The 24,322-nt window shown below is 33.9% G+C and overlaps 3 protein-coding genes across 11 annotated transcripts; 1 reads left to right on the forward strand and 2 right to left on the reverse strand.

Annotated features, from left to right (window-relative positions):
- The first annotated feature begins 3,372 nt into the window (after positions 1-3,372).
- Positions 3,373-11,383, forward strand: LOC108344234 (U-box domain-containing protein 4). 8 transcript variants are annotated; one of them, XR_008246479.1, is made up of 4 exons: positions 3,373-4,867; positions 5,823-5,907; positions 6,846-6,994; positions 8,841-11,383. XR_008246479.1 is itself a non-coding variant. In XM_017582716.2 (3 exons), exons 1-2 carry the CDS (start codon positions 3,620-3,622, stop codon positions 5,883-5,885), a joined length of 1,311 nt encoding a protein of 436 aa, XP_017438205.1. In that variant the 5' UTR covers positions 3,373-3,619; the 3' UTR covers positions 5,886-5,920; positions 6,846-7,119. The 8 variants fall into 8 exon arrangements, 4 of the variants coding, with proteins under 4 accessions (XP_017438205.1, XP_017438211.1, XP_052727646.1 ...); XR_001833565.2 differs by lacking the exon at positions 8,841-11,383 and adding an exon at positions 6,038-6,092 and having other exon boundaries at positions 5,823-5,920; positions 6,846-7,119; XR_001833566.2 differs by lacking the exon at positions 8,841-11,383 and adding an exon at positions 6,038-6,092 and having other exon boundaries at positions 6,846-7,119.
- On the reverse strand, positions 8,900-16,508 carry LOC108344270 (inositol transporter 4). The gene is made up of 7 exons (XM_052881024.1): positions 16,376-16,508; positions 11,141-11,211; positions 10,723-11,058; positions 10,510-10,617; positions 9,774-10,379; positions 9,161-9,523; positions 8,900-9,040 (listed from the first exon to the last, which is right to left on the reverse strand). Exons 1-7 carry the CDS (start codon positions 16,506-16,508, stop codon positions 8,960-8,962), a joined length of 1,698 nt encoding a protein of 565 aa, XP_052736984.1. The 3' UTR covers positions 8,900-8,959.
- A 5,520-nt stretch (positions 16,509-22,028) lies between these two features.
- LOC108330184 (uncharacterized) lies at positions 22,029-23,381 on the reverse strand. 2 transcript variants are annotated; one of them, XM_052871687.1, is made up of 4 exons: positions 23,319-23,381; positions 22,735-22,991; positions 22,432-22,578; positions 22,029-22,317 (listed from the first exon to the last, which is right to left on the reverse strand). In XM_052871687.1, exons 2-4 carry the CDS (start codon positions 22,988-22,990, stop codon positions 22,199-22,201), a joined length of 522 nt encoding a protein of 173 aa, XP_052727647.1. In that variant the 5' UTR covers position 22,991; positions 23,319-23,381; the 3' UTR covers positions 22,029-22,198. The 2 variants fall into 2 exon arrangements, with proteins under 2 accessions (XP_052727647.1, XP_017420181.2); XM_017564692.2 differs by lacking the exon at positions 23,319-23,381 and having other exon boundaries at positions 22,735-23,213.
- Between the last annotated feature and the right edge of the window lie 941 nt (positions 23,382-24,322).

Here is a 24,322-nt window from a genome sequence, read left to right on the forward strand (position 1 = left end):
TACCTTTGATAAGTATTTTTGATCGGTTTGAAGCAAGGATAAAGGAGAAGTGGACAAATGACAGATACAACCACCTGAACGGTTTAGGAATAAAAGTGTGAAAACATGCTTGTGAAAGTTGTTTAACCCTAGATTTGAAACACTTAATATTTTTGTATTTGTAGTTCATTTTCATGTTTTCATCGTACTTCACTCTAATTTGATAAAGAAACTGAAATATTGTTATAGTGATTCTTTTTATTCACATCAACTTCATTATTATTGCCTTTGTTGCTCTCTTCCATTATTTATCATTGCAAAAAAATGTTGTTTTTCTCCACCGTCTATATATGGTATTAATATATGTAGGTTCTCTTTAAACATAATTTCATGTTCGATTTATATTTTAGGTTAAATATATTGTATAAATGATAATAATCATGGACAATAATTTTCTGAGATGTGTTTTACTTTTGTACATTTAAAATATCCTTAATAGACTTTTGAAGATTAATTTCCTTTTAAGAATGACGTGTTTGCTTATTTTAATAAATTGCACATAAGTAACTCGGCCAAACAAAAAAGTTGTAAATATTAACTTATAAAAACTTGGTACTTGGCATGTGTGAGATAGTACAAGTTTTACTGTTTGAGATAGTACGATAGTACTGGACCGAGAGTCTTTTTTTAGTTCTTTATAATACTATGGCTACTGTTTTTTAATTAGAGTTAAAAAAAATTGGGAGTAACATTAAAATAAATTGAAAAGTTATTCACAATATATTAATAATTAGAAATAAATTACATATAATTACGTGATTTAAATAAATATGGTGTAACTGATGGAGGATATTTTTTTTTTATTTTTTTCCGTTAACATGAAGGTGCAATTAGCAATCATGGGCCGCAAGAAGAAAACCCGTATATCCAAGAGGGCCTTGGCCTTGGGCTTTCTTTTTGTTACTTTTGTCATCTAAAAAGAGTGGGATAGATATACTATTATTATATTTAATAGCTTATTATGTTTCATTACTTTTAAATTAAAATTTTACTATTTTTTTTAGTTAGAACTTACTTTTAAAAGTTATAATAATTTATTTATTTTTTCTCTCAAATTAAAGAAAACGTCATTAATATATATATATATATATATATATATATATATATATATATATATATATATATATATATATATATATATATATATATATATATATATATATATATATATATATATATTTACATCCCGATCAACAACGAACTTATCCCTTTATCGAAAAGACGATCTTGCACAGTCAATTTGCTTCTCATCTAATCATAATTTTATTTTCATCAATTGACATTCTTTCGTGCTCAAATCGAAATATAATTAGACTTCCATTTCTTTAGTCTTTATGTATAATAAATAAATCTTAAAAGACAAAAAGAAGAAAAAGGGAAGACCCATATATATATGACTGCTGTTAAGGTTGTGTACAACTCATGATGTTATTGACTTTATATAAGATTCCTATAAGATCTCTCTTACCCACTAAATCTAGACTCTATGTGATGTTAGAATATATTAATTCTCCATGTAGTGCCAATTTTTTTTTCCAAAAGTCTATCTTTTTTTATGTTTTAATTCTTATATTTTTCATTTTATAACAGTTTTACACCAATGAATAATTAACACAAAGTAAAACATAAAAAAAAGAACACACTACTTGGACTTTTAAACATAAAGATTAATATAAAAAGTAATATAAATTAAAAATCAAGATCAATGATTATTAATTTTGTCTAGAAAACTACCCACCACTCTGATACAACATATTACTACTAATAATAATAAAAAATACGAAACCCCACCTAACCCGACCAAACAAAATCTGTTAGCTATTAGTGCACCCAGCTGAAACATCATATCCAATTTAATATTTCTGCATTCTTTTGTTCAGCACATTTTAAAACTAACGCCACTCACCACTAATCAATTAATGCTTAATGCAAACCTACATTCTTTCTAATACGTCTTTTAATTAAATGAACTATGTATGGATATCTTTTAATGAAACTAAAATATAGGGTAAAACAATAAAGGAGTTATTAGTTAAAACCATTCAAATAAAGAATATACACTAATATATTAATACTTTAATTATAATATCTTCTATATATTGATTTCAAATATTAATATATTATTAAAGTGAATTATAAAGTAGTTGTTTATTTCTTTTAAGTTCTCGAACTATCATTTTTGAACAATAAATTAAAATATTGCGATTTTGACAACATTCACTATACAGCTGTGATGCATGCGTGTTATTCTGACAGAAAAAAAATTGTTATTATTTTATATTTGTGTCCATAGGCTTTTATTACTGAAGATTACCGTTAGGACTAAGGTTATCAGACACTGGCAGCAGGTTCGTGTTGTTTTGGTATTTTCGTTTAGGATATTATATGTTTTTTAAATAGTTATGACAAAATTTTGACATAAATATTATAATAATAAAATCATTTAAAAATGACATTCTGAAATAAATTATTTGTTAATTGTTTGTGTTGAAAGGGTTCAGGGTCGATCTTCCTTTTTTTATCTGCACTGATTGTTTAATTTTTTTAAGACTGCAATTCACACCAATTAGTTGTTAATCATTTTTAACATTCAAATCAAATATGTTTTTCAATAAAATCTCAATATGATATGTTGGAGTAAAATTATTCCTATCATAGATATTAAAAATTTATTTTTAGGGCTTATAATAATTGGATTCATTTATTAAAATAATATACTATATTTGATATGAAAATCAATTTATTAATATTGTATATTTATAATATAATAATTAAATCATTAATATCATATATTTATATTCGACAATTTACTATTTAACCATTACTACCTATTAATATACTTAAAAATTACTCATGTTTAATACGATAGGTATTAATATACTTAAAAATTACTCATATTTAATACAATCGATCGGATACCTTGATCGATCATCGTCTCTTCATAAAGTGACTTTTTTTACACTTCATATAACACATTAAAAATTAACATGAATTTGATCCATGATCGAGTTTCCATTTAAATTAATATAAATTTAGAAGATAATTTTTTTATTTTTTATTTTAAGACAATTAGCCTGACAAATAATGTTACTATAAACTAGAGTGTGGAAGGGTCATTTTCGACCCGTGAGACCAATAAACGCTACTTTGACAAAGGTTACTGAAAACTGACCGATGTTTTTAGACGTTTGGTTAGGAAGTTTGAAATATAATTTTTTATTAGTTTACGTAAATATTATTAAAAAATAGGGTGAAAATAGGAGTATTTTATTTGGTCAGCATTTATCGATAATAGATGAATAATGAGCGTGCGGAAAGCGATATGTGGAAACAGCAGCACGTGGTTCTTCGGGTGGCAACACAAATCTGAACGGCGTTGTGATGATTGTAGGATAGGATAGAACGAACCCACAGCGAAAACCAGGCTTTTAATTTCTTGATTAATTAATTTTGAAATAAATAATTGGTTTGGGTGATATCATTAATGCAATTTGCCACACTTTCCCAGTGAGGAAATGAAGGAAAATCAGTTGTAGTATTGAGAAGAAGAGCACAATCAATTATCATTCTGCCACCGACAATGGTTTCTGCGGAGAATGATTCGCATTCCACTTCCGATCAAGCTACTCATAATCATTCCTCCGTTTCCGACAAAGCTCACAGAAGCATCGGCAAGTCCATGCGAACCGTGCGCTCCAAATTATTCCGACGCGACCACGCCACGTGCGTCTCCGATAGCCTAACCGATTCGCTCATGGAACTCGCCTCGCGAAACTCAAAGTCAGTTAAATCTTCCGTTACGGAGGAGCAACTTCTCGAGCTCTCTCAAGCTTTGAGCGATTTCTCTGCCTGCAGCAGCGATATCTCTGGAGAGCTCCAGAGGCTCGCCACCGTCTCCTCCTACGAACCTGCAGTTGACGGGGATCGCGAGCCCGAACCTGAGCCGGAGCCTTGCCTAGGGTTTCTCCAACGGGAGAGTTTCTCCACGGAGATAATCGAGAGTATCTCGCCGGAGGATCTTCAGCCCACGGTGAAGATCTGCGTCGACGGACTGCATTCTCCGTCGGTGGCGGTGAAGCGATCGGCGGCGGCGAAGCTGAGGCTGTTGGCGAAGAACAGAGCGGACAACCGCGCTCTGATTGGCGAGTCCGGTGCGGTGCCTGCTCTTGTTCCGTTGCTCCGGTGCAGCGATCCGTGGACGCAGGAGCACGCGGTCACGGCGTTGCTGAATCTGTCTCTTCTGGAGGAGAACAAGGCGCTGATAACGAATGCCGGTGCGGTGAAGTCGCTGATTTACGTGCTTAAAACAGGGACGGAAACTTCGAAGCAGAACGCGGCTTGCGCGCTGATGAGTCTTGCCTTGGTGGAGGAGAACAAGATCTCGATCGGTGCTTGCGGGGCAATACCGCCGCTGGTTTCGCTGCTACTGAATGGCTCCCACAGAGGGAAGAAGGACGCACTGACGACGCTGTATAAGCTGTGCTCGGTGCGGCAGAACAAAGAGAGGGCGGTGAGCGCGGGGGCAGTGAAGCCGCTGGTGGAGCTGGTGGCGGAGGAAGGGAGCGGGATGGCGGACAAGGCGATGGTGGTGCTAAACAGCTTGGCGGGGATTGAGGAGGGAAAAGAGGCGATCGTGGAAGAAGGTGGTATTGCTGCGCTTGTGGAGGCGATCGAAGATGGGTCGGTGAAGGGGAAGGAGTTCGCTGTTCTGACTCTTGTTCAGCTCTGTGCTCACAGCGTTAATAACAGAGGCTTGCTTGTGAGAGAGGGCGGGATTCCTCCTCTCGTTGCTCTTTCTCAGAACGGCTCTGTTCGAGCTAAGCACAAGGTATGTTTGTTTGTTGCTTCCTATATCCTTCTCTCCCACCGTGTATTGTTGTTTCTCAGTTATGTTTAATTGTTGTGATGTTTTAACTGAATAAAGATAAGAATAGATTTGCTTGTGAAAGCATATACATACCTGAACATCCCTAAAATTCTCCAATTTTTTTTATAGTATGATTAGTTATTGGTTTCAGAACCCATATTAATAAAGGTCTAGTAGATGAGTTGGTTTTACACAATGTGATGATCGTAAAGGGTACTATTTCAATAGAAGAGTAGAATTAATCATGTATGAACTCTTGATTCATGCTGTTGGCGTCAAAAAAGGAAAGGGAAGGGGTGAAAATTGTAGAGGGACGGAGTAGGGGTGTGCAGTCATCATTTCCTTTGTTTGGTATCGTGCAATTCTAGATAGAAGTGTGCCTCCTCTTCTGTTTGGTTTGATCAACCACTAAAGTGGTGTGTTAAATGATTTTATTACCCTCTATCTAAGCATAGATTTATTTGAAACATTTACATAAGGGGTATGTGAATTGGCGGCTATTCTATATTCCCTATAAGGGAGGGAAGTGATGTAAAATATGTGCTTTCCACAGAAAATGTTGCAATGTATCCTTCCAGTTCTCCCTGATGAACAGGTCAACCGCATGTAACATACAAGGTCCATATGCAACCCTTTCATCCATAAACAAAGTAAACGGACTGTTAGCCTTACTAGGCAAATTTTTTTTTCTATTTATAGGCGCCTTTGTGTGTGGGCTTAAGGTTTTAGGTGCTTATAGTGTGGATTTTGCATTTTGCAGACTTCACCAGCATTAGATATACATAGTGTTGGGTTAAAGACAAAACAATTTTTATTAAAGAAACTTGCCTTCTTCCTCTGTTGTTTGCCCCCTCAGGGACTGTAATTTTTCTCGTTTGATTACTTTGTTTATTAAAGTTTCTTGGTGGTTTTTCAGGCTGAGACACTCCTTGGATATTTAAGAGAATCAAGACATGAAGCATCCTGTTCAAGTCCCTAGAGAGTAGTTTATATATAGGAAGGTAATTATATAATGTAAGTGGTTGTTGTACATATATATATATTTTTTGGTTTGTAACTTTGTACAGTGTGGATCTAAGTTAGAAACTTGCCAGCACAGCAGTAAGCTCACCCTTTGATGATTTAATCCAGGCTTTGGTGATTTTGCTTCCCCGTGTCCAATCTGTAATGTTTCCAGTTTCCAGAGGTTGTCTTAGTTTCTGTTGATTAGCCTTTTTTTCCGATTTCTTTTTGTTTTGAAAAATTCAGTTTTTGTAGAAAAGGCTAGCTCAGTTTTTTGTGTTTTGGCCTGTCTTGTAGTGAAAATACAGAGGTGGTGTTACGCTGCCACTTGGAATGTGTTTGTTAGTTTGTACATATTTTATCTTGGTGAACATGGAGTTTTAACTTTAAATTTGGTTAGTCTGGCGCATTTAAATGTATTGTACAAGTCATAGGCCATTAATCACCTTCATCGGTTTCAACTGAATACCCTTTGTGAGTCACTTTCACCGGCCAACAGGGATATACTTTTAACCGAATGACTTTCTGGTAGCTTGAACTTCTTGATTTCATGCTTGCTTACCTGCAAATATGAAAAAAGTACACACTTTATCTTCTCTTCATAAGATTGACATGTTATTGCGTGGATTTTTTGTCTTGCATGCTGACTGGCAAAACCCAGAAAAGTACATACTGCACCTTTTCTTTATGACGTTACGAATAAGATATATCCGTTCGAGTAAAGGCACTACTAGTCTTGATAAATTAAATTAAGAAAGGCATTACGTTTATCTTTTTGTTTTCGAAGTTGCTTAGTGGGTGTTTAGATTGTCGCTAATGTCTTGGTGCGTTATAGCCATGTAGAGAGAAACGTTTGGTGGTTGTGAAATAATGTGAATTTAAGATGAGATAAAGTTCATTTGGTGGATGATGATCGGTGTGTAATGTGATGTTGTAGGCCCGTGAAGCTGCTTCTCCTTGTTGTAAAGTCCTCCAGTTTCATGCTTTCATGTGCGGTGTGGTATGAAGTAGCATCTGGGTGGCAAATCAGTGTCCCACCTTCAGCATGCAGGCCAACCCCACAGACTGCGACTACTCATACCTGTGGTACCATTTTTCCTCAAATACCATCTTATTTTTTTCTTCCTTTTCAAATCATCTTCATTCTTCTCGCCTATAATAAATTAATAATCATCAATTAGCTGTCACAGCAGGTAACAGTTTCGAATTAATCCGCTGTCGGTGTTCCGGTCTTTAGTTCACTCATAACCGTAGGATTTGTACGCATTAGGTTGATGCTTGCATCCGAAGGTAAGGTTGTTTTGGTGAGGGCCAGTGTTTTCTCTTACGCAAAAGCATGGGTTACTGTTCGCTTCTTAGTTCTTCCATGCTAGGCTATTCGTTTTTTTACTAAATGGGTTAATTTGCTTTTATATCTCGCTTTTGGGTGTCTTTTTTACCTAAAGCGTGCCTCGTATGTACGATTTTATTTCCGATAAATTGTGACATTTGAAAATCAAGTGGTGAAAATGATAGATGACATCTTCGTCAATATGAAGTTGTAGGGCTCAAATCCAAGTTAAATTATTTTTACTTAATCATGTACTTAATAAAAAAAATTATTAAGGTGAAGTTGTCACACGTTAGTCTATTCTTTCTAAAGCTAAGTCGTTATAAATATCGACAACTTCTTTAGAAATAAGTTACGTAATTAGGTATGACAATTTTTTTGAAAATAATTTCAATTAACATTGTTATTGAATGTAATAACTTCTTTGAAAATAATTTCAGTTAAAGTTATCAATGGATGTCTGTAAAAGAAATTAAGTTGAATTAAAGACGTTATTAGATGTGATAACTTAAAAGTATTTATAAAGTCGTCATTGGATGTAGTGATTTTTACTAAAAACTAAGTCAAACTGAAATCGTGCATTGATGTGATGATTTATAAGAATGGAAAAATTAATCAGTCCAAGTCCAAATTAAAGAAAGTGTTTGTTGTAAAGTTTAATCTTATCATCTCAGATATTCAATCAAACTAGGAAGAAATTTTAAAAAAAGATAGAAAATTCTAAAAAAATAGTTTCTATATAAATGATATGTTTTAAAATAATAAAATTAATTTGCAACAAAACTATTTATATTAAAATATTAAAATAATTAAGTTCCACTATTTTTAAATTACTATTGTTTTTAAAATGTTATTTTTAATCTTTACATATCAATTTAAATCATTCTCATGTATTATCTTTTAATATTCATTTCATTTACAATAAATTATAAATCACTTTTTAAATTTATTTTCTTGAAAATATAAAAACATAAAATACGTATTTTATATCAAGGGTTAAATATGTTTATATTCTTTTTAAAAATTGAAATTAGTTCTTTTTTAAAAATTTGAGTTAATTTAGTTTTTCATATTTAGAATTTAAATCTTATATTAAGCGTAAATAAAATATGAAAACATAAAATACGTCTTTTATATTAAGAATAAATAAAATGTTTAAAGTTCAATTAAGCTTGAAGTTTATCATAAATTAATATTTTTAATTGTGTTTTTATTAAATTTTTTGTCTATTAAGAATTTTTTTTTTATCTTTTTCAATTAAATTTTAACTATTTAATTTTTTTCATTAATAAGGCTGGTGTTAATTTTTTTCTTACATTTTTTATTTGTTTCTAAATTTTAAGAAATATAAGATTTTATGATTAGTATAAGTTAATATTGTGATTAATGTAAATAATAAATATTTTATTATTATTTTAATTAAGAACATAGTAGATTACAAGAGATAATATGTACTCACCGAAAGAAAAAATCTTTAGAACACTGTTTAGTTTTTCAAACATGATTTGTTTGTGAGTTTCCTAATTCTGAATGTAATGAAACAATGAATGTTAGAACTAAGCGGCTAACAAAAATAGTCCTAATTGAACTACGTTCACAAAGTTTTACAGGGACCTGGGTTGTGGGGCTCCCAAAGAAAATTTGGGTCAGCAATCTGAGGCATGTGAAGTGAAGCTACCCACTCTTGTAGAGATTTCCAAGATGAATTAAATGCCATTTCATTAATTATTTGAGGAGGCAAGAAGAGAAGCACCTTTTATTGTGATGTCCTCCATATCATTAAAGCTACTCTTACATGGCAACTACTCATCTTCAACTTTTTCTTTGATGTCCTTCTTTTTCTTGTTAAACGGGAAGGGTTTGAAGCCTTCTTGAAGCAACTTCTCCACTTCCTCAAACTGAAGGCCTTTGGTTTCAGGCACTAATGCATAGATTGCTATCAATGCAATGACGGAGAACCCAGCAAAAAGTAGGAATGTGCCGGCTGCACCAAGAGTCTCAGCCATGCTTAAGAATGACTCACTCACAATAAGATTAGCACACCAGTTGGAAACTGCAGCTATACCTCCACCTAAACCTCTGTATCTCAAAGGGTATATCTCTGAATTCAGAACCCAAGGCACTGTTCCCATTCCTGGAGAGTATGCTAGAATATACAATCCCAGCACTGCTACAGCTAAGATTCCAATTTTGCTTGGACAACCCTTAGAAAACCATACTCGTTTCTCTGCACGGCACTCTCCTCTTACACTCTTTTCTGCAGACAGGCATGCACCTGGATGATACTGTACAACAAATACAGACAGACAGACACAGCTTTGGTTAAACAAGGTTGCATGATGTTCAGCTTAATTTATACACATTTGGGAAGAAATTATTAGCTATTCTGATTTGTTAGATCATAATTGTCCTGAATTATGTAATAGTTTCTGATTTACAAGAACATGCAAGTTGAGGGTCTTGTTGTGAGGTAATTAGTTATGGGAGTGGCCTAACAGTGTTAGCATGTGATACGAGGAAGTTGGAAGAACCTACTTCGTTGTCGCTGTTGGCACAGAAGGCACAGTCTTCATGCAAACATTGCATGCAGTTCCAGGAAGGGAATTTAGGAGCATTTATATAAGGCTGGCATGTAGAGTTGGTTCCAAAACTGAGGGTGTCTTGGTCACTAACTGCAGGGGCATGTTTAGCTGCCTGGAAAAAGACAGCACTTGAAACGACGAGGCAAACAATGATTCCAACCAGGGAAATGAGCATAAGTCTTCTCCTTCCATATCTATCGATGAATGCCATACTCATGACAGTACCAACAGCATTGAGACCTGATGTAATGAGAGAAAGTGCAAGAGCTGTTGAGTTAGATGCAATTCCAGCGAACTGAACAATGGTTGGACTGTAATACATGAGTGTGTTAATGCCCACAAACTGCTGAGCAACTTGAACAGTGATGCCAGCATATAGACCTCTTCGAACTACATCATTGCTAAAAGCATCCTTCAATCTTTTTGCCAAATTCTTTTGGCCATTCGAGTGTTCCTCCTTCTCAGCTTGAACAGACTCTTGCATTGATCTCATCTCTTCTTCAATTTCGTCTTGCCGATAGATTCTCAACAGGATGTTCCTTGCCTCCTCTTCCTTCCCCTGAAATACCAAATGGATGCCAATCACTGAGTTTATGCTATTGAACAATAAACACATGTAAGCAATTTCACAAACAATTAATGCACAAAAATTTCAATCTGGATTGGATTGGCAGGAAGATTTGCAATACCTGACGGTAGAGCCATCTGGGTGACTCAGGGAGAGACAACATCAATACAAACTGAAGCACAGCAGGAATTCCTGCCACCCCAAGCATCCATCGCCAGGTTCCAGGTACCTGAAACGCATCAAATTGACCATTAAGAAAAAAAAGAAAACAACCCTCTGATCTGACAACGTTATCCAAAAGTTTTACACTTCAGTTCAGTTCCTATATGTTTACCTTGGTGAATGCCAAATTGATAAGGTAAGACAGAAATTGTCCTCCTGTGAGAAGCAGACCATTGACACAGACTAGAGCTCCTCTGATGTTATGAGGAGAAGCTTCTGAGATGTACAGAGGTGCAGTCATGGATGCCATACCAACTCCCAAACCAACTAAGATTCTCCCAATAATGAGGATCAACGGAAACGGTGCAAAAGCCATAACTATTGCACCGAGAAAGAACAAAACATCAGATACTATAATCGACTTTTTTCTCCCAAATTTGTCATTTATCCATCCTCCAAATGCAGCACCAATGATGGCTCCTGCGACAGCCATGCTTACAATCGTTTCCTGCAACAGCAATAAAATAGAACATTAAGTCAATCATCTAGAAATGGAGGGTGACAGCACATCCCTTCTTCGCAGAATTCACCTGTAGCCATGTTTTCTTGTCAACTTCTTCAAAGTAGTCTCGGATGTATAACAGAGCTCCAGAGATGACACCTACACGTGTGAGGATTCAGTAAAATAATCTTGAAGATATGATGTTATAGAAGAAAGAGAGGAACTTGTTGAGTGTATATGTTGAGACAGAAAAACCTGAATTCGAGGTCAGGAGCCTCCTAAGAAGTTTATGAGAAGAGAATGAAATATATTTTTCTTTTCCTTTTTTCAAGCACAGTACAACATTAAAATAGTTACTCCAAAGATTCCTCTAGAACAGGTGGCACACAGGCCAAATAACAACAAAAACTCTAACTAGCTTCTTCTAGAACATTTAGCACCAACAGAACAAATAAAATAAAATATATTAGTGATGAATGAAATCAGACCACCCAGCTGGTCTTTTCACCACTCTTTTGGGTCTAGCACCCTCATCCAAAGGACCTTACATAACAATACCATCCCCTTCGGCAAGGACCTTGTCCTCAAGGTCATACAATGATTTGAGTTCCTGCCATTTTTCCCACGACGTGTCATCCGGGGACAACCCGTTCCATTGAACCAAGGCAAAACGAGTGGGAACACCATCCACAGGAGCTGTTTTAAAATCCAAAACAGCCAATGGAGTGACAAGAGGGCTGTTCTCCACAGACTCAGGAGGAAGATGATCAGTATTTGGAGGAGCGGGTCCTTCATGTCGTTTCAGCATAGAACAGTGAAATACGTTGTGTATTTTGGACTGTGGCGGAAGATCAATCTTATATGCGACTGGTCCAATACATTCAAGCACTTTATAAGGGCCATAGAAGCGCTTGGCTAATTTATGATATCTGTGTCCAGAAACTGAAACTTGTCTGTATGGCTGGAGTTTCAAATACACCCATGTCCCAACCTCAAATTTCAAATCCCTACGCTTCGAATCTGCAAGCTTCTTCATTCTGATTTGTGCCTTCAGCAAGTTGGCTTTGAGAAGTGAAAAAATCTCCTCACGGGATGTAAGCACCGAATCACAACCTGCATTAGAAGAAGTGCCTTCAATGTACTCTAGAATAGAGGGAGGTGGCTTGCCATAAACTACTTCAAATGGAGTCAATCCAGACCCATAATGGATTGAAGTATTGTAATGGTATTCTGCCCAAGGAAGGTATTTGAACCAATGATTAGGTTTGTTGTGGACGAAAGCTCTAAGGTATTGCTCGATGGTACGATTCATGACTTCTGTTTGTCCATCCGTTTGAGGATGGTAAGAGGAGCTCATTCGGAGAAGGGTGCCACTGAACTTGAACAAATCAGACCAAAACGGCTAATGAAAATCGGATCTCTATCCGAAACGATACTCTTTGGCAACCCGTGGTGTTTGCAAACCAAATTGACAAACAACTCTGCTACTTTATAAGCTGTGAAGCCTGAATGTAGAGTTCCCAAATGGACAGCTTTAGAGAAGCGATCCACTACCACTAATAACACAGTGTAGCCATTAAAAGGAGGAAGGCCAGTTACAAAATCTAGAGAAATGTCTTCCCAAACACCCGTCGGGAGGGGTAACGGATGTAGAAGACCTCTGGGACGCTTAGTACTATACTTAGTTTGCTGACAAACATTGCACTGAACTACAAATGCTTTAACGTCCTTAGCCATAGACTCCCAATAAAAATTTGCACTCAGCCGTTTCAGAGTTTTGCTGACCCCAGCATGGCCTCCAATAGGTGTTTCATGGAACTCTCTTAACAACAAGGAAATGAATTTGGACTTGTCGTTGAGCCAAATTTTGCCACGGTAAAGAAGCAATCCACCATTCCAATTGAATTGAGGATACGAAGAAGGATCAGAGAGATATTTATCCCTCATGAGGATGAAATCTGGGTCAATTAACTGTGATTCTTTTAAGTCACTCAAAAACACAAATTGAGGGATAGTGAGCATGTGCATCTCACCCGGAGTAAGGCAGTTAGATCGTGAAAGGGCATCTGCCACTATGTTCAGCTTCCCTGGTTTGTACTGAATTTCATAATCATAGCCGAGTAATTTAACAAGATAATGTTGTTGTTCTGGGGTCTGAATAACCTGAGTCAATAGCTCTTTCAAGCTCCTCTGATCCGTCTGGATGATAAAGAAATGGCCCAGCAAGTATTGACGCCACCGTTTCACTGCACTCGTAATGGCATGAAGCTCCCGAACATAAGCAGAAGACTTGGATAGACGAGGGCAGAACACTTTACTGAAATAGGCGATCGGATGATTGTCTTGAGTTAATACTGCACCCATCGCCAATCTAGAGGCATCAGTTTGCACATAGAATGTTTTAGAGAAATCAGGCAATGACAAAACAGTAGTACTAGTCATAGCGGATTTCAATGCATCAAATGCTTGTTGAGCTGTGGAAGACCAGGTGAAATTCCCTTTCTTAAGAAGGTCTGTCAAGGGTTGAGCAATTGCCGCATAACCGCGTACGAATTTGCGATAAAACCCTGTTAATCCCAAGAATCCACGCAAATCCTTAATGCAAGAGGGAGGTGGCCACTGAATCATAGCTTGGATTTTTGCAGGGTCTGGAGATACACCCCCTTCAGCTACAATAGGCGATCTCTGATTGGAAAAAGGAACACTTCTGGGGTTGCAAATAGAACTGATTGCGTTCAAGTATCTCAAATACCTGATGAAGATGCGACAAATGCTGGGCAAAATCAGTGCTGAAGACCAAGATATCGTCAAAAAATACAATAACGGTCTTGCGTAACAAGGGCCGGAAGATGTCGTTCATAGTAGATTGGAATGTTGCTGGAGCGTTGCACAAGCCGAAGGGCATTACACAATACTCATAATGACCGTCGTGTGTTCGGAAAGCCGTTTTGTGGACATCAGCGGTTTGGAGTCGAATTTGATGGAACCCGGAGGTGAGATCCAATTTCGAAAAACAGCGTGCAGATCCCAGCTCATCCAACAACTCATCGACAGTAGGAAGTGGGAATCGGTCCTTGACGGTGATGGCATTCAAGGCGCGATAATCTACGCACATCCGCCACGAGTCGTCCTTCTTTTTCAAGAGTAGAACAGGGGAAGAGAACGGACTTGAACTTGGTTGTATCCATCCTGATGCAAGCATTTTGGAAACCTGCTTTTCTATCTCCAATTTCTGAGAGTGAGGATACTTGTAAGGCCGTACGTTGACAGGATGAGAATTAGGGAAAAAGGGTATGGCATGATCAGTTCCACGTGATGGGGGCAGAGAAGTTGGCTCAGAAAATAAGGAGGAGAATGAAGTGAGTAATTGTTGTACCCGGGGATCAGAATGTGCAGGAAGAGAGCAGTGTGTAGAAGCTGGACGAACGGCTAAAGAGAAAAGTTGGGCCGTTGGATCTGAACGAACAACACGTCTAAGCTGATGCAAGGAAATGGAAGTGGGTTGTGACGTAGAATCTCCTCTGAGTTCTATTATAGATTGATTAAAAACAAATTTCATAGTGAGTGCTTGATAATCCATTAATATGGGCCCTAATTGCTTTAACCATTGGGCCCCAAGGACTACATCAGATCCCCCCATATCCAACACATACAAGTCTATGTGAAAAGAATGCCCTTGTATTAACAACTCTACTGTAGAACACACTGTAGTACAGGCCAACTCTTCGCCACTCCCAACCAGTACTTTGAGAAATGTGGTGGGGGATTAGGCCAAGCCCAAACGGGTTGCCACTTCCTTTTGAATGAAATTATGGGTGCTACCCCCATCTACCAACACACGGATCGGGTTCTGGCCAATATGACCCGTGAGACGGAGGGTTTCTGGGGCCCCGGCGCCTGACAAAGCATGTAAACTAATTTGAGCCGGTAAGTCTAATAAATCCATGGGTTGTATAGGTTGTTCATCCATTCGCGGTTCAGGAGTCAAACTTGTTGGATTTGAGGCCAACCCGCTCGCGGACTCATCCTCTTCAGCGATAAGAAGAAGGAATCGAGCTGGGCACCGATGAGAGCGTGAGTATTTCTGATCACAATTAAAGCAAAGCCCCTTTTCACGGCGCTCCGCCATCTCTATTTCCGATAACTGACGATAACGGGTTTTTGGAGATGGAGAAGGCAAAATGGGAGGAAGAGGTTTCGGTGGTGGTTGCTGTATAGGAGTTGGAATAGTGCGCGTAGGGGATGAAGATGGCCAGGATGAGAGTGGTTTAACACGTTGAACCCTAGAAAGATCCCATAATTTTTCTTCCTGCAACCGAGCCAAACCCACTGCTAGCGACAACGTCTGTGGTTGTTGAGCCACCACCTCACGGCGGATTTCCGATTTGAGGCCGGAGAGGAAACAACTCAATAAGAAGGGCGGTGACAACCCAGTCACGCGATTTGTCGTGGCCTCAAACTCATTAAGGTAAGCAGAAACAGAGGATGTCTGAGAAAGTTTAAAGAGCTTACCCCTTGGATCTTCAAATGCGGTGGGAGCAAATCTGGCCTTGAGAGCTTGCAGCAAATGAGTCCAGGAAAGAATTTGGCCGTTACGGTACATCCATTGAAACCATGCCAAAGCCGCCCCATCAAGATAGAAGGATGCAACAGTGATACGTTCCTCGTCAGGTGTATTATGATAGTCAAAAAATTGGGTGATTTTAAAAATCCAGCCAACAGGATCAGTACCGTCAAAACGAGGTACATCCAGTTTCAAGAAATGACGTTGGGAAGGTATATGTTCAATGGAATGGAATGGTGGAGGGGTTGGAGTAGATTCCAAGTGAGAAAGGCGATTGTGCATATCAGTCATTTGGGTGGAAACGATTGACATCTGTGAAAGCATTTCATCAAGCTTATCAGAAAGGGTTTTAAGGCGTGTGTTGTCGGCCATGGGAGAGAACGTAATGAAAGCACCAAATGTTATATGTTGAGACAGAAAAACCTGAATTCGAGGTCAGGAGCCTCCTAAGAAGTTTGAGAAGAGAATGAAATATATTTTTCTTTTCCTTTTTTCAAGCACAGTACAACATTAAAATAGTTACTCCAAAGATTCCTCTAGGACAGGTGGCACACAGGCCAAATAACAACAAAAACTCTAACTAACTTCTTCTAAAATATTTAGCACCAACAGAACAAATAAAATAGAATATATTAGTGATGAATGAAATCAGACCACCCAACTGGTCTTTTCACCACTCTTTTTGGGTCTAGCACCCTCATCCAAAGGACCTTGCATAACATTGAGGCAAATTGAAAATTTTTTTGATGAAGGAATTACCTGTGTCATAGCCAAATAGAAGACCTCCAATGCCTGCTGATAAAGCAAGGCGCATAATGTATGGTGAACCTCTTGCTCTGTTCCAACATTCTCTGAATTCCACATTGCTTCCACCGTGCTCAACCCCTTCCATTCTAACACCTTCAATGGCCCATTATTTATTTCTTAGACAATAAATTTCACCTTTCATAAAAAAATGGTGAAAAGCTCACAAAACATTTCAAATGCTCTTGCAACTATCAAGAAAATCTCTTCCATTTCTCTCATAGAATGTTCTTCAAATTCTTTTATAATAGCCAAAAGTTAAACTAAGTAATATCATACACATTTTAAAAGGTCATTTTATCTAGATACTATATGTCAATCACTCTCGAACTAGTTAACTTGATTGAATTTTTTAAGAAAAAAAAATTGTTGTGAAGGTATGTTTAGAAATATATATACCTGGGACGTGACGAAGAGAGTCGCAGGTAAATCCACTTCACCTGGGATATGAAGAAATATTATATAATGTCGCAGAAAATAAATAATGCAAAGTAAACTTACGAGGCCAGAAAGAAAATAAGTGTATTAATTAAGTATTTTGACCTATTTTAGTATGAAAAATAAGGAATGAGTTTCATTCATTGTTTGTAAAGATTGTTTACTTCATAAAATGAAAATGACGAGATGTTCAGAAGCTTTTATGCCATTTTTTTTAATGAAACTGTACCATCTTATTCAAAATAAGATTTGCATTTAATTTATGTTCTTCTTTATGTAGCCTTGATCAATTTCTGACGATTTCTTCACTGAAAATATTCTTATGATTAAAAAAGTCACTGAGAAAAGATAACTCAAAAGTCAGAAAATCAAATTATTCTTCTCTATTTTGAAATTTGTCAACAATGTATATTTATAATATAAAGTAAGATTTTTTGTGTTCCCTCGTATGTGTACTATTTGTATGCTTTCCTCCTAAATGATTTTTTGTTGTACATTCTACTATCTTAATCTATAAATGTAATTTAATATGTTATTGAACACGTTATTACCAGTGTATTAATTATTTACCTATCAAAACATTCAAAATCTTTAATTTCAAAACATATTTAAACAAAATATAATTAAATATATTGTAGAGAAGTTGATGAGGTGATCCGTAATCCTGTAATTTAATACTGATATCAGATATAATTATAAAATATATTCTATACTAATATCAGAAATAATTATGAAGATGTGCTACCAGAAATAGACGCGGATTTGTCCAACAAATCACAGCCAATGAAGAGAATTAAGTTAGTATGATTATAGAAATCATTTTAAATCATTATTCGTATTGTTGTTTTTTAAATAGTTTTCTAGGAATGTATGTATATAAGTTTAGCATCTGTCTTCAATAAAATCATCATATTCTTCCTATGCCAAGTCTTGTTAGAAGTACTACTTAAGCAACAAGTATTATATAATTTTAGTAGTATGCTCAAACTGTTAAACTTGTTGGTTTATGTTATTTTTCTATGTTAATTAATTAATTATAAATTGGTAGATGTAATTCAATTGTTTTTCTTATAATTATGATTTTAATATCGATAACGATTTCTTATTAAATTAAATTTTATTTGTAATTGTAACATGTCAGAGTTGTAGACAATATATAATAGTATAGCATATCAGTTAGACATTATAAATGAACTTGTTTTCATGGAGATATGATATATATATATATATATATATATATATATATATATATATATATATATATATATATATATATATATATATATATATATATATATATATATATATATTCATGTTCCATCCTCCTTCGTGTTTTAAGAATAAATCACGTTATCTAATCCAAAAAATTTATATTAAGTTTATTTAATTTTTAATTTCGTAACTTATTTCTAACACACATATTTAACATTTTTATTTTTATATATAATTATGTGACCTTTATTTAATTAGATATTTAAATAAATTATAATTTATTTTTTAAAATTTGATCTTGAAAAAGATAATATTTACATTGAATACTTAATAACAACAGTTTTTTACTATGATTTTTATTTTTGTAACAAAGGGGTGATGCTTGTTTTCTGATAAGATGAGAGATGAAATAAATATGATATATATCCATGGAATAAGGAGATAATAATGAAAATGAATTCTTATTATGAAATAGATGGATGAAATACTACCAAGACTGTCTTTAATGTTTTTGAACTCATATATACTTATAAGGATTATGAAATTGATGAACAAAAATTACTTAAAATTTCAAACTAAAAAAAGGCAAATAAATTACGTCTGACTTTCTTTATATTAACCTTCACAAGATATACTTAAGCAAAAGAAAAGTAAATATAAAAATACTTTAAGAAGTTAGATATGAATTTAGGTTATAAAGTATAGTAAGTTCGTTAACTGTTTTATCATCAATAAAACTAATAAAGAAATGCACAGCATATGCAAAATAATGATTTATTGTTGTTTTAATATGGATGGACTCAAAAAGTATACATTATTTTAAATATAAACTATAATTTGAAAAAGTGGTAAATAATTGTCTGAATAATTTTATATCAATTAATAGTTTAGGTTAAGAAAATTTTAAATATATTTTTATTTTTAAATGTTTTTTATATAAAAATAATTTTAAGTTTAACTCAATTTTATAAAATTAGTTTAAAAATTAAAGTTTATAGTTATACATTGTAACTTTGTTATATCTAGTTAACGTGAAATTTTTAACATAATTTTCGTACTTGTACTCAAAGTATACAACTCTCGTTCTTATCCTGAAAGTATACATTTGGTTTATAAGATTAAACATTCGTGAATGATTTAACAAACCAGATGCTAACATTATATATGTTTAAGATGATAGTTAGTATAGTATTAATAAAAATAACCTGATTACATCAATTTCTTTTTTCTAAATAAAAATTAAATTGAAAAAAAAATGAAGAATCATATAATTTAACCTTTAAAATTTTACCTTGCTGAATTTCTTAGGCAGTGTGCATTGTGTATCCGCGATGAGAATTAATGACGTTTCCTGCAATGCAGTTCCATATTGTATAACAATGAAACTAACGGCATGGTGATCATTGGAAGAGATGAAAGGAGATGCGTAAATTAATCAGAAGATCTTCTGATCTGAAAGCCACGTCTTCTTCTGTTTTGACGCGATCTCTCAGATTGAATGAGAAACCAAACGCGCACTGTTGAGATCCTCTGTGTTTTGTCGGTTGAGGATGTTTGGTTGGATACTTAATTGTGAGGGCTGAAAAGTAAGTTTCGGATACAACAATGTCGTCTTGTCTCTCTGCTCCACTTTCACTCTTCAATTGCCACCATTCCTTCCTTGATTTTAGCTCATCCCTACCCATTGCAACAGAATCGATGGCTCTTTCTCTTTTCATATCTCGCTATACACGCCTGCTTTCGAGTTTTAGAATAAAATGCCGTTGTAAAATCTATTTTACAACATTTTATATTTTAAACATTAAATTCAAGTAATCCATTTCCTATTTACGACCTATATTATTCTCAAAATACTATAGATCGCTAAATAGCTATGTTTGCAAAAAAAAAAATAATCAAAAGAGTTGCTTTATATTTTTTAATTTATGTATAAATTGATTATAATCTTGTGAAAAAGAATAATTTTTTTATGATATTAATAGGTATTTGGAGAAAATATCATTCATATCTCAATTGACAAACCCAAATTTTCAATAAAATAAGTTTAAAGGTCTTCATTTTTATATAATGTTTAACTTTTTCATTTTAATTTAATATGAGACTTATATTTACATTCAGATTTTCAAAAATCATATTGGCATGTTTCCCTCAACTAACCACAAGTTTTTCTTAATTGTGTCGTCATTCATTTTAACGGAACATATTTGTTTTACCTTCTGTCATAAGGGCTTTTGATACATAGACTCGTTTAAGTTAGTCATCAAGACTAACAATCTTTTTCATTTTTACTAAACGTAGGATTTATACTGATACTTTGAATTATCAAAAATCACATTAACACTTCTCCCTCAAGCTAACCACAAATTTTCCTTATTTGTGTTGTTATTCATATTCACTGAACATATTTGTCGGACCTTTCATCATAAAGACTTTTGGTTAGAGATGAAAAAACGGGTCAACCTAATTTGTCCTTGGCCTACTAAAAATGGGTTAGCTAGAAATTGTAACATGTCCCACTACAACCTGTCATCGGTCCTTGGCCCACCAAAAATGGGCTAGCTAGAAATGGTAACATGTCCCACTACAACATGGGTTGATATATTGATCTATCAATTTTTTATGTACTTTTTCTTTTCTTTTAATTTTTTAAATTTTATTTTTTAAATTCGTTTATATAAATTGATTAATTAATGTTTTAATTGAATAAATTAAAATAATTATTATATTTTTATGTTAAATTACTATATCATAACTAATAATTGAAATTTAATTTATAAGTATTAATGATTTAAATTACAATATTCTTTTTTGCATATTTACTTCTTCAAAAAATATAATATAAAAAATTTTATTTTTTAAATTATATTTAATTTAATTTTAATTATAAAAAATGCCAACGAGTCGGGGCAAGTTGACTCACCTTTGACCCGTCAATTTGGTGAGCTAGATAGATCAAATAAAAACGCGTTGGGGGTTAAAAATTCGAACCTTGCACACCCTGCTTTGGCGAGCTGGCCCACAAGGCACAACCCATTTTGTCACCCATATTTTTGATCCATGAACATGTTTGAGTTACTCACCAAGATTATCATTTTGATATCATTTTCGAAAGAAATCACTATAGAGATACAATATCATTGAGACACGAGCTCAACCATCTCCAATAAAAATCTTTAGGACAATATATTTATGGATATTCAACTTTTTCATTTGTATTTGATGTGAGAGTTAAACTTATAATTGGATTCCCAATGTTAAAAAAAAGTTAAAAAATACTAATTGGAGAAAATTATTCATTCAAATGATAAAATATGTTATTTAATAGAACTTTAAAAAGAAATAAAATTATGGAAGTTATAGTAATTGAATAGTTTAAAATTATTAGAAAATTTTAAAATTTACGTAAAGGAAGAATTCAAAATTTAACATTCTTCATATTTTTAAATTTATGTTTTATCGTATATACTATTATTTATTGTTGAATATTAATTAGAGTTTGTTAATGTTAATTAGTTACTGCTGCTCCTCAGGTTTCCATTGCTCCTAATGTTTACGTGACTATTGTTCTGCTGCCATTCCTAATCTAATCTTGTTGCCGCAGCTGATCCACTGTTGTGATTATTATTTGATGTAATAATTAAATTAATGTATTTTAACTGTTTAATTACGTGGGAAATATATAAAAGGTGTGTTTGTAAATGTTTGAGTGAAATTAAATTAAATGTATTACAAATATAAGGTTTTAACATAATTCAAACAAAATTAAAAAACATAAAACGACATAAATTAGTTATAAGTAAACATGATAACTAAACCAAATAAACCAAATAACATTTTGTAACATGGTTAATGATGTACATTTCCTGTTTTCAATTTGGAAGAGTAACTCTTCCAACAAATTCCAACAAAGAATGTCTAATAAAAATGATTTTTTTGGCGAATATAAAAAATTGCCATGAAAATAGTAAATAGAATTAATGTAATATTTGCCTGCTACTGATTGTACAATTACAAGGGCACGAGTGATTCACTACATAATCCCGTGTCCTATTTTGTTCTACACTGTCTAAATTGAATAGCATTATACATTAAAAGAAAACAGAAAGTTACATTCATTCTAACAAGAAACTAACTATTAGTTACAGTGTCGATATTTCTGGATGGCTGTTTCTCCACAGGAAAACTCAATGATCGAGCAAGGCGTTTCACACTATTCAAACGTAAGATGTTTGTCGTGCCACTGTTACCTGAAATAAAGGAAGGTATCAAGAATCACTTACAAAAAACACTTATGCTTTTATCCAAAAAAACATAAAGAACTAAAAGACAAATAAAAAGGTTGTTTTGTGTATTGCTTGAACCTGATATAAAATGTGGTGCGACATGATAACTGTCCAGTGTCATAACACTCTTTGTATTTCCAAAGTTTCTTGCAAGCCGTTTCACGACACTTAATCGCTTGGGAAAACCTTCCATCTGAATTGACGCTCCATTATTCATCATCGTATCTGTATTTTTATAATTAGACAAGACATCTATTTAACGATAAATTTCTAAAATATTGAATATCTATTAATTTAATTTTCATCGTTACTTTAAACTATTTTTAATTACCTAATATAAATAATTGTGTAATTTTCTTAATTCAGAAAAGTAAAAATTACCTTGAATAATTTGTAACGTGTTCTGTGAGGGGATGGAAGGAGGAAGAGAGCGAAGGTGACCGGCAGTGGTGACGGAGGGTTGAGAAGATGTTGATTGAGGAAGAGGCGGTAATGGAGTATTTGCAGCTCTCTGCCGCCGAAGCTGATAGTTTCTGCGCCGCCGTGCAAGGTGTCGTTCCCTCTGCTCTTTAGTCATTGATTGCCTTCTCTGTCGGTCACGCAAACGACGCCGTTCCCTCTCTTCCTCTCTCTCCATTCTGCACATTAAAGTATTAATCAACCAATTCAGATCTTATTATCACTCATGACAGAAAAATATTACGTTTTATAAGAGATCAAAATGTAAGGAACGTTATTTCCGGAGAATCCCGAGGAATCTGGGAGAGTGAATCGCAATCAAAATTGAGCTTGTAATAATTTTTATTTTCTTCACATTTTTTAAGAAAATTAGACTAACACTAATTACAGATTAAGAAAATCTCATGATGCCAACTGCAGGATCAATTGAAGGGATAATAAAATACAATTTCATTTGTTTAATGGTTGTAATGAAGGTTGAGAGATTGGGGAAGAAGACATTTTACCTGTCACTGCAGATTCAATAACGGAAGAGCCACTGAAATGTATGAAAGAGAGCATATAAAATGAAATTTAGTGTTGTAGGTATAAAAAATATAAATAAATAACGTCATGCAGGTAAGGAACATTTCTGGCAAAATATATTTTGCAATAAATGCTTTTGTAATTGTTTTCCATTTTAAGCAAGAATAATATTTGCTTTAATGAATGTAGGGCGAAAAAATATTTTTACATTAATGTTTATGATAAATGTTAGAATTTGACTTTGATATATGGTCAATGTAATCAACTAATATGTAAAGTTCGGAACATGACAAGTAAATATTATCGGTGAAACAAATCAAAATTAAATAAAAGCAAATGAAGTGATCAAATTTAGAAGAAATTATTAATATTTGGGTGATAGCTTTTGGAAAATGATTTTAATATTATATTTTTGTTAATTTTCTAACATGGAATATATTTATAACTTACAAAAAAGAATTAAAACAGGATTTGAATTCTTACATGTGAAAGATTGAAATATAATAATAATAATAATAATATCTTAATGTATATATTTTTTGTTTTTCTTAAGTAGGATTGACATACATAATGAAATAGTGGAAATTATCTTTTCACATTCGCTTTTTTAATAATAAAATATTATATTCAAATTATATAAATAAATAAATTAAAATTAAAATAAAGTAGTAATATTCATAGTTATTGGATGGTTATATAAAGTACAGAATATTGACGTAAAATAATATTGTTAATCTCTCTACACCTGTATTGTATAGAGGGTGTATTAGATTAAGATTTTAAAAGGTTTTTTAATAAAAAAAAATGTGGTGAAATTTAGTGGAGACTCTCAAACTATATAAATAATAAAATTAAAATTGTTAAATTATTTCCAAGGAAGAGATCAACTATGGGAATATTAGTGAGATTTTGTATAGAAAAAACATTAACAAAATATAAAAGTTGTAAGGTATTATACTTTTGAATTATTTTTAGTTGAATATGT

Source organism: Vigna angularis, chromosome 1, assembly GCF_016808095.1.
Source record: "Vigna angularis cultivar LongXiaoDou No.4 chromosome 1, ASM1680809v1, whole genome shotgun sequence".
Lineage (NCBI taxonomy): Eukaryota > Viridiplantae > Streptophyta > Magnoliopsida > Fabales > Fabaceae > Vigna > Vigna angularis.